Here is an 11,326-nt window from a genome sequence, read left to right on the forward strand (position 1 = left end):
TCCAAATCCACCTGCAGGCTTCCATCAGTCCTCAGCTCAGGGCTGAGGCATTTCCCTGCAGAGTTTTCTTCCCTTAATCCAGCAGCTCCTTCCTGATGCACATCCTCAGTGCTTTTCCCTTTGGCTCAGGGGTTTCTGCAGCTCCAAAACTGACCTGTCCTTGTCCACAATCACATCTTTGATTAAGTGCAAATTTAAAAGAGCAGGAGGGCCATGTCTGCTACTGTAAGATTTTGTTTTCTTGAGTCCCCCATGGCAGAGAGATCCAGAGGCTCTGGTGACTCAGAGGAGCAGCCAAAGCTCTGCTCTGCTGCTGGGAACTTCCCTGCTTTACACAAAATCCCAGCTGCTACAGGGAAACACCCAACAGTTTGCTTCAAATTTCCTCAGCCTCCATATTTACAAAAATTCCTTTGCCATCATTCCCAGGCAGCCTCCCAGGGACTGTGGCCATCCTCTTTGGCATTCCACTGAGGACCAGTCACTGCTGGCCATAGAAAGGAGCAAGAAAAGGGGAAAGTTCAGGGAATTTTTGCTCTCATGTCTGTGCCATGCTACATAATAACCAAGGAACCCAATATCTGTGGATTATCTTTGACCCTTTTTTAGCCTGAATGTATTCCTGCTGCTTCTCCCTGTGGCAAGGAGTTTCCCAGCTTAACAGCACTTTGCAGGCAGAGAATATTTCCTGTTATTTTCAACTCTTTGCATAATGATTTGTTGGGTTCCACCCTGTTTTTCTCTTCTCAGAAACCATGACTTGGGCATAGAAAATGTAGAAGGAATAATTATTCTCCTGATCTTTGTTACATTTCCCCACCTCAAGTGCCCTTTTCAATGTGAAAGTGGCAGACTACAAATCCTAAATTGTAGGAGATCTCTTCCACACCTTTATCCTGTCTTCTTCGAGTTTTAGGCACATCTATTGTGAAGGTGAGAGCAGAGGAGTGAGAGGAATGAGAATTAGATAGAGTTCTTTGGGAATGCACTGATTAATTGGCAGCAGCAGAATAGCTCCATGTTTTGGTGTCTGTTCCTTTATGATAAATCTTCCAGCTGCTCTTGGCCTTTTTAACTCACACTGAGAATTTTTATTCATCCAATCTGGAATGGAGCTCTCCCCTTCCTGATGACTTTACCCACTGAGATGTGCCAATACCCAGCTCAGATTTCCCTCCAACCCCATTTTCTCCTGGGCATTAATGTTTCTTTGGGGCTTCTCCTTGCCTTGCCATCATCCTCTCCCCTCTCCTTTGGCTGGATTTGGGCTCAGGATTCAGGGCAGTGCCTGTTCCTTCTTGTCACCAGCCTGTGGCACGGTGGATGACCAGTGCTGCAGGACCTGCCTCGTGCTCCTCGTGATGCAGTGGTCCAAAACCACCTCTAAATCTGGCCAGAGCATCATTTCTGCTTCCAAATTACCTTCATTAAACCCTCAGGGCATGAACTTGAGCTCCAGGGACCCTGCAGACACAGGACCTTGCACCACAAGGGCTTCTCAACCTTGCTGAGACTCAGAGTTCAGGATTAGGTGTCAAAAACTGCAGAAACCCCACAGATTCAGCACAAAATATATCCCAAATCTGACAGGCAACAGGGATTCTCCAGCAAGAGACTGAACCAAAAGGGATCTGGGGACAGGAGAATTAAGGGATGCCAGGAATTTATAGTGTGTGAGAAATGTGGCAATGAATCCCTTATTAAAAGCAGATGTTAATTCCTTCAGGAATTATAGGTATATATGCAGGAAGTAGAGCTCCAGAATTTAGGAAATAAATAACAGAGCAGCTGCTATTATTTATTTAGAAATAAATAAAAAACAGCTGCTGCTAGAAAAGGAGCTGTGCTGTATTAAAAAGCACTTGAACATTCATTTTATTCTCCTGACTGTTACTGAAAGCACGGGGAAAAGTAATTAACTTGAAAATAGAGAGCATCAATAGAGGGAGATTCATCCTAAGAGGGAGGTTAAAGCTGTGAAACCTGACTAATTCTAGAAGTTAGGAAGTCATGTAGTTCATTTGAGATCTTATCATATTCTATAACTAATAAAATACATTTTATAACGAATATAAAAATTCATTGTGGAATTGAGTGTCATTGACATTTCCAATGCATCATTCCACAAGAACAGAATATTTCACAGGCAGCTTCTCTTCAAGTTTCTCCTCAAATTCCAGAGATGGATTAGAGCCCAGGACATTTTCTGGAAGTATTCTGATCTTTCCTCATCCTTCCCACCTCAAACAAGATTTCCTCTTCTCTCTGAGATGTGTTGCTCCAGGCTCTTGGAATCCTTGGCGTGATCCAAAGCTCCCTGAGCTTTTCCCAGGATTCAGAGCAGTCCCTAACCCAAGAGGTGGATGAGGATGAAGGCAGACCAGGAGCACTTCCATTTCCTTTTATTCACCTCTCTGTATCTCCATTGTCTTTAACTTTATAATGCTTCTATAATTTAGCTTTCCTTTCCTTGTCCTCCCAGAATTTCTTTCCTCATTCACTTTGTGTCCAGGGAAGAGATCAGGTTTGATATTTCAGCAGCCCTAAAGAGAAAAGGCCATTATTTTGTTGTGCTACTCAGAGAATATAAAAGGATTTTCACTCCTAACACCTTCCTGTCTCCACATGGATTATTTATTGTTGGAAAAGAGGGAAATAGAGGCCACTGGGACATGAGCACAATCCTTTTTCTGAGTCTCATTTCAGCCAGGATGGACCTAATGGTTATTGCAAAGGGAATTCCAAAGACTTCCCTCACCTGCATTCCACTTGCCACCCTTCCCATGCACACACCCCCTTCCCCAAATACTGAATAAAAATCAACCCCAAACATTAACACAAGCCCATTATAAAGGTCTCAGTTCCTGGAGCTCTGTTCCCTCACCTCAATCTTTTCTAAACATTCATTTTCCAGGTTCACTTTAATACCTGAGATAATCTCCACACTTTTCATCCTCTTTTCCCACTGCTGCTGTTTTAGCACAACAGTTTTCCCTGGCAGTCAGTAAAGAGCAGGGACAGCTCTTGCAGGAAAACATGCAAGGCCTGAGGTTTATTGTCCTGTCTGTTGTGTGTGAGAAATCAAAGTGGTGAAGGCAATAGGGCAGCAATTCCCTCATTTTTCCCCTGCAGCCTGGGAAGCATCCTCAGCTTGGATCAGACTGATGCTGGGTTTAGGATGGAGCTCTGCTTGTAATCAGCTCACCACAAGATTGGGTTATAAAAAGTCCGGAGGAATGTTGAGGCTGACTCCAAACGTAGTATTTTTGTTCCAGAAAAAAAAGAAATAAATAAAGAAAAGAGGAATAAAAATGGTTTAAAATAGAATGTGTTCCCTTTGTCTTGAAGCACAGTGGGGTCTTTGAGGTTTTTGCTAAAAATCCAGTGACCCTGACAGACCAAAGCAATTCTACAAAAGATGTCCTTGAGAGCACTCAGGAGGAGAAGCTCGAGACAAGGGCTGAGCAACCCCAAACCCCTTAAGAAGAGGCTTGGCAGGAGGAGAAGTCCAAGTGTCTCAGGGCTTGCTGACACATCGTGGTGACCACTGTGGACATTTGGCGAGCTCAGCACTGCCTTTCTAAGAAGCAGAATGGCAATCCACCCCTGCTGAAGGAAAAGATGGTTTAGAATTTCCTATTCCTGTGCCCAGCCTGTAGGTACAAGCGTGGTACAACTGTCCCAGTGCTGGTGTCACTCAAGGACAAGGTTTTCACTCTGGACATGGGTGAGGTGGGAAGGTAAAGCCATCTCCATCGCTTCCCAGTGCCAGGAGACTCAGCCTTGAGTCTCACTCATCCTTTGGGGTCTCACCCACGAGCAGGACCCCCAGGCACAGTTTACACCGTCAGGATCTTCCTAAAGCACCCTTGGCTTTCTGCCCCGACAGCTCAGTCCCAGAGGCCCTGTGGGCACCCTGAAAACACCACTGGACAGCTGTCCTGCAGCACATTCAGCTCAGTTTCCAAGCTGAGAAATAACAACATTCTCCCCCAGCATTTTGCTCACCCTCTTTCAATTCCTCCCCGTTTGGAGCAGAGATTTCCCGTTAGACCCACGCCCCTGGCTGTGGGAAACTCACCCACCCTCCTCTCCCTCTCTCTCCCTCCTGCAGTGAAGAAGCAGGACCTGGCCAGCGCCGTGGGGAGCCACATGCCCATCCTGCAGTGGGAAGACAAGCGAGGCCTGGCCTTCACCAAGAACAACCTGAGTTATTCCAGCAACGCTCTGGTGATTCCTGTGTCTGGGGACTACTACGTGTACGCTCAGGTCACCTTCCGAGGGCCCGTGGAGAGCGGCCACAAGCCCAGCTCTGTCACTGAGATCATCACCAAGGTCACTGACAGCTACCCCGAGCCCACCCAGCTGCTGATGGGCACCAAGACCCTCAGTGAGAACAGCAATGGTTGGTTCCAGCCCATTTATCTGGGCGCTGTTGTCTCCTTGGAGGTGGGAGACAAGCTGATGGTCAACGTGAGTGACATCAAGCTGGTGGATTACACCAAGGAGCACAAAACTTTCTTTGGGGCCTTTCTGCTGTAGGACTCTGGCAGCAGCTGGTGGGGGATCCCTCCAGGGCCAGCGGGGGGACCTCGTTGGCTTTGTGGGCGCGTGTTGGGGTGAGATCTCTGCTGGTTTTCTTCTTCTTCTTCTCCTCCTCCTCCTCCTTCTGTGCCATCACTCCCCTGCAGCTCACCAGAGCCTTCATTTAATGGGTAGGGAAAGGTGAAGCTGCAGGTTGAAGTGAAATAAGCCCTCAAGAAAACCAACAAAAAACAACCCAAAACGAACTCAAAACCCACCCCCAGAAAAACAAAAAAAAACCAAAAAAACAAAAATAAAAACCCCAAAACAACAAAACTAACAAACAAACAAAACCAAAACCAAAACCAAAAAAAAAAAAAACCAAAAACACAACCAAAAAACCCCAAAACAAACAAAGAAAAGCCAAAACAGAAAAATGAAAGTCATATTGGAGGGGGGGAAAAATGTATTTTTGAAAGGAAAAGTTGAGAGTTCTTCGAAACTTTGTAAACTAAGGAGGAACAGTTGATATCTGTAGGTAGGAATTTTCATCTTGAATATTGAGCTAGGCTATGTCAGTAATTCCACCTTCAATCTACAATTTCCTCAGCTCAAAAAGAAGAAAAAAAGGATTTTTGAGCTTTCTCCAGCACTTCCAGTATAGTTTTGCATGACCCTTCTTCAGATTCTCGTTTCTAAAAGGTAATTAATTACTTCTCATAATTCCTTATTAATAGATTTACTCAGTACTTTGCACTAACAAAAAGCTCAGGTTAATTATTAACTGCTTAATTAATCCCTTCCAACTTCCCTGTAAAGTAGATTAAAATTATATCTTTGTGCTTTGCAGAAGCTACTTGAGATTTTTGGTTTTTCCAAAAACTTGTTTGCAGTTCTCCAAGTCCATATACAGCCTCAAAATGTTCTGGAAAAGATCTAGGGAACACACAAAACACTTTCTGTTTCAGCAGGAAAGTGGAATGTCCCTTCCAGGTCCTTACTTTAGGATAATAGAAAAAAAAAAACAAACAAGGTAGAGACACAGAGCAGAATTTGCACACTTTTAAATCAGGCACTGAAATTTTGGGAGAAAACCTCTGTGATGTTTTGCTTTCCATTAGAATTAATGCAAAACTAATGCAACTAAAGAAATCACATCTTGGGCTCCATGCACTGCCCCTGGCCCCAAGGGACCCCCCAGCCTTGCCCTGGGTGAAGGTTGGCCACCAGTTGTCCCCACACAAGGTGAAAATATCCAAAGACACGACCCTGGTGGAGCTCAGGGGTGTTGAACTTCCCACCTTGCACATATTCATTTCCATAGACCTTTTTGTCTATTCCCATTTTTCCCTCCCCTCCTGCAGCAAACACATCTCCAACAGTGGCTCAGGATCCTCATGGGTCTGGATTCACACCCTGAACAGGTCTCACAGCCAAGCACCCACTCCCAACCAGCAGGCTCTCCTCTCTACAGCTCTTTCCCCCTCACCTCCTTGGATTTCCTCCATTTTTCCACTTCTTGCCCAGAAAAGCGAGGTTTTGTTGCCTGAGCTGGTGTTCCCACTCCAAGCCCACCCATCAGTGTTGGATGGACTCTGAGGTGGGGAATTGCAGCCCTGGGGTGAGGGGTTGTATCTGGAGAGCTGAACCAGGCATCTGTAGTGGAGCCAACCCCAGGTGTGATCCTGCAGCTTTGTCCATGGCAAAGCCCTTCCCACCAGGAGATCTCTTGTGGCTCTGGGAGGATCCTTTGGGCTGGCAAGGAGAAGTCAGTGGAGCAGGGAGAGAGGCCAAAGGAGATTGGGAAGGGAGGAGAGGAGCAGAGCAGGAGGAAGGAAGGTCCAGGCAGCACCCAGATCTCTGTGGCTTCGTGTCTTGGTGTAGGGACCTCCCTGCTGGAATGAAAACTGGCAGTCTTTTGTGGAAAATCATCTCAAAATGGAGATTTTTTGCCCCTTCCTCCCTATCCTGCATCTCCTGGATCCCACAGTCTCAGTCCTTCCCTGTTTTAGGCACATCAGCACAGCCAGGACTTCACCACCCTGCCCTGCCCTCTTCCTTTTTCGCTTCCAGATTTTCCTTGACTCTCATCAATGAGTGCTGGCCCCTGGCACAACTCTGCCTGTCTGGGGATCAAATTCCCTGCATCAAAACCTCATCCCAGTTTGGCTTCCCATCCTTTCTTTGACTCATCCTTCTTCTTCCCCACATCCTCAGCTGTCCTCTTGATCCCTTCCTGCCTCCCTGCCCTGTCCATTGGGTGCAAGGACACTTCTTTATCCAAATGCCATGTTTTACACCCAATTTCTCCAGAGCACAAAGAAAACTGACACCTCAAAATAGGTTTGGATTGGAGAAACTGGATTTAATTATCCTGCAGGCAGATGGAAACACTCTGAGTCAAGGGATCCTCTTGTGTCTTTGTGATCCAGATCACTTCCATCTTTTGAGTCATTATTCCTGTTTTATCTCCACCTGCTCAGCCTGTTTTTTTAAGCTGGATTTGGAGTAGTTATTCCCCAATTATCCATTTAGTGTTTAGCACACACGACCTCAGCCTTGTTCTGGTGATCCAGCTCCTTTCCAGGGCTCCTCTTCCTGCTCAGAGATTCCTCCCCCAGTTCCTCACTCTTGGCACTTCTAGACAAAATTATTCCCTGTGGAACCCTGAGCCTTTCCATGTGGCAGATTTTGGGAAGTGTACCCCCAGCACATCACCTTGAGTCTTTAATCACTTGGCTGTGTGCCCAAAACGGGATCTGAACTCAAGAAAACACAAAATTTGGAATTTGTAGAGCGCTTTAGGTGACAGCACATGAAACAACGTGGTCAGTCTCATAAAGGAAGATTTGAAATCATCTTTCCAAGCTGATTTTCCAGTAATTAGGCAGGAGAGCTTCTGCAAAGGGCAAAATTGAGTGAATCTGAGTTGATCCTTGGAGGAAATTGGATGGGAAATTCTCTCTGTTCTGGGATAATTACAGTAATTCAGCTTCTCTTTTCTGTGAATGCACTAATCATTCTGAGGGCACAAAGCAATCCTGGTGGGCTGGGACAGCAGATTCCCAGGGAAAATCTATCCCAAGGCACCATCACTCAGTCCTGGTGTGCTGAACAATGGGAACTGTGAGGGCTGGGGGAGCAGAGTGGGGAATGCAACATTTGGCATTCCAAGAGCCTCCTGTGGGATGCACACACACATATCTATGAATTATTTTTACTTGTTGGCTATTCCAGAGAAGTTCCAGGAAACCCATTGGCAATAATGAGCCTTTTCTAGCACATCATTTGTGTCCCCTGCACACTAAAGATGAATTTCACCAGCAAAACATTTCCTGCTGCAGCTGTGTTCCAGGTGTGATCCTCCTGATCCATAATCCATAGAAATATTTATTTTAGTCCAGTTAGAGCTCTTGCACCCCATTACCCCCACCAGCTTCAAGCAAATTTAGCACACATTTTATAGGAAATCAAACAGTATATGTGGCATTACTTGTTTTAAAGTGGTGCTGGCATATTTATCCCCACATGTATCCTCATGGAAATTCTCTTTATTCCCTTTTTTTCCCCTTTTTCAGTGCTAATAATGTTACTGTAACAGTAACCAGCACTTAAAATAAGTGTTCAGAGGCTGATTCTGGCCCTGTTTTATATTAGATATTCCTCCACAGAAGTCAAAGGAATGAACTCAGCCACTTCAGTGAGACTAAAGTCAAGCTTAAAGGGAAATATCTCCAACAGACTGAACCTAAATTGTGGATTCTCAGATTTTTTTTTTTTAAAAAAAGTTTAATAAGGACACAAGTGTTCTCAGAAATTTGTGTTTGTTGAGTTAGAAAATGTAAATCATTTCTGGAGATGTGAAAATGCCCAGGCATCATCAGCATTTTCCATTAAATGAGAAGCTGATGAGATCTGGTCATGGGAAGCAGAGATTTTAAAGTCTATGGTCAAGCTGAACCTGTGCTTTGTTTTGGGGGCTGTGAAATTAAAACCATTATCATTAAAAAAAAATAATAGAATCTGGAGAAAAAGGGTGAAATAGGCAGTTTGGGCTAAATAATGATTTCAGGCTTTGACCCTTCCATTTTTTATGAAAAAGTACCCAAAAACACTTTTAGAACAAAACTATTGAAAGAAGAATCAAATTATTATTATTATTTTTAACAACTGTTCAAAATATTCTAGATTTTAGGAGTTGTCTTCTTCCCTAATCTCTTTCATCCCTCAAAAAACTAACACTAAACACAACTCAAATTCATCAAAGAGTTCATTACTTACCACTTCCTTTCCCCTTAAAAACTGAATATTGATAAATCAGCATTAACTTTCTCTCCATGTACATGCAGAAGTGAATTCTGTATATTTTAATCAAGGTATAAAGAGAACAGCTCCAACCCTGCCAACATTTATTTGTGCTGGATGCAGCCCAGAGCACGTGGCTGAAGGGGATCATGGTAAAATCCAGCTCCTCTTTGGTGGATGGGAGGAGTAAAATCCACATGACTCAAATTAAAAATGGATAGAAAGTTTTAATTTAATTTAATTTAATTATCCTCAGCTCTATCATGGTTTGGAGTGGTGGCAGGGACTTTCCAGCACAGGGGTGTTGGCAGGATGGGGGTCCAAAGGTGTCAAACATCACCCAAAAAGATTCTGCTGAGATGATTTTGGATGGGACAGGGCAGGGGATGTGATGAGCAAACCTCTCTCCAAAGGGAGTCCCCAACCCAGCCCAACAGATTTAGGAATTTGTTTAAAAATCTCAACACAACATTCCAGAATTGTGAAGGAATCTTGTTTTTTCACCCCTCTATGGCACAACTGACCACCCTGTCCTTTGTTTTATTTATCTTGTGAGTGGCCCATCATTTCAGTTGAGAAATGAGGAGAGAATTCGTTCTTTAGAAGAATCAGAAAATGTCAAGGATCTTTGCCCCGATGTGGGTGCTACACACCAGTAATAGCATTTTGCTATTGTAAGGGATTTTCTAGAAGGGATTGTCTTTTGTCTTGTGCCTCAGCACTGAGATGTACCTTTACCACAAGAACTGACTTAGCTTCTTTATATTTTCCAATTTTTTATGATAATAAAAATGCAACTTAACGAATGTGACCACTTTTGACCCCAGTCCCCTTCCCAAAACATTAATCACCATTAAGAGTGACCAGTTAACACAGCCAGGCAGAGCTGATGGATAACAAACCCATTTGGTTTTGTGTAAATCATTATTTTATGCAGTTAGAGGTCCCTCAGCAGAGTGAAAATGGGTCCAGACTTTCCCCTGGGAATTTAGAGACGCTTGAACTTCATAAGGCAAAAATCCATACACAAGAACACCTCAGCATTTGGGGAATTCTGTGTTCCCAGCTCAGCTCCTGGCTGACAGGCACAACCCAAACAGGGAATTTTGGCCAAATGAGGTTTTGGTCCAATTTTGGCCAAAGTGAAGGCAGCAGAGCCTTGGGCACCCCAACCCTGTTCTAGCCCCAGCTTTGCTGTCCTTACCCATCCAGCAGAACAGCAGCATCCCCTGGATATTTATTCCTCATCCTGGCTGCTGTTAGCTTCAATTCCTCTGCTGCCAAAAAGCAAATTCCTTTCTTTCCACCAACAGAACTGGGAGATATTCTCCCATTTTATTCCCATATTATTCCTTATTCTCAAAAATCTGTTTTGTTTTCCTGGCTTGAACTCAGAGTATCACATTTAAATTGCTTCAGAAGAGGTTTCTGGGGAAGGGCTCTTCAGGTTTCCTCCTGGAACCTCCAGGAAGGTTTTCACTGGAATACTCTGATGGAGGAAATTTGTTTCCCCCATTTTCCACCCACCTGCAAATCCCTGAGAGATTTTGTTAAAAGCCTCTGTAGCTCAGCCAGGAGTTGATTAGACAGTGGGAATCAGGCTGCTTTCCCCTGTGACACCAAAGAGATGTTATTTGCTGTTATGTTGTTCTCTGTTCTTTTTAATCCAATATCTACCTCACATTTAGCAAAAGCAAAGCACAGTTTTATTATTATTATTACTATTATTTTCTGTTTTAACTTGAGCAGGGCAGAATTCCATTTCACTGCCATTTTACTCCATGCTTTGCATATTCAGGGTAATAACTTGAGATTCTTTGTGGTCTAAACACGCCGAGTGTGAGCATTGTGCTGCTGTTTGGCTTCTTTTAATCATATAAAAAGTGTCTGCTCTCAATAAATCCAGGCCCCTCTCGAGAGTGGAGGAGGAGAGAGGCACATCCCTGGAAAGCAGCACGTCTTAGGGAAGGTGGGAATACCAGAGGTGCTTCTCTCCCAGGCTGGAGAGGGATTTTTGTGGTGCTTTTCTGGGTAGAGATGACCCAAGCACCTGGTGAAGGGGAGAACCCCACTGCTCTCACTCTGGGGTGGGTGGGGAAATCTTTGTGGGGAGGATTCCTACAGGGTTTAATGTTAAATGAACATTTATTATCGTGGGCACGACTCCTGAGGGGATGGTGACCTCACTCTCACCCTAGAGAGTCACTCCAGGAGCTCCATCCTCCGGAGCAGGACACTCACAGGAGCTGCACATTCCCAGCTCTCCCCGTTGGCTCCAATGCCCGAGCACAGCTGATCCCTCCCAGCTTTGACCCCTTCTCCCAGCTGATCCCAGACAAAATCCCAGGGGATTCATCCAGCTTTGGGTTTCTCTGGCAAGGCTTTTGTCCCCATGGAGGAGCCAGCATGAACTGGAAGCGATTTTCCCTCCCAGGAAGCTCCAACACTATAAAAATCCCAGCTGATGGACAGGGATGTGTTTCCCATCCCTCCTGAT

At 44.7% G+C, this 11,326-nt stretch overlaps 1 protein-coding gene across 1 annotated transcript in view; it reads left to right on the top strand.

The window, feature by feature from the left end:
• The window catches only part of TNFSF15 (TNF superfamily member 15), a gene marked incomplete at its 5' end in the record, with an annotated part of 17,222 nt that extends 12,387 nt beyond the window's left edge, over positions 1 to 4,835 (top strand). The window contains one exon of the mRNA XM_019008414.2: positions 4,115 to 4,835. Within this exon, the coding sequence (XP_018863959.1) occupies positions 4,115 to 4,542 (428 nt within the window). The remainder of the gene's footprint in view (positions 1 to 4,114) is intronic.
• Positions 4,836 to 11,326: the final 6,491 nt, after the last annotated feature.

Source organism: Parus major, chromosome 17, assembly GCF_001522545.3.
Source record: "Parus major isolate Abel chromosome 17, Parus_major1.1, whole genome shotgun sequence".
NCBI lineage: Eukaryota > Metazoa > Chordata > Aves > Passeriformes > Paridae > Parus > Parus major.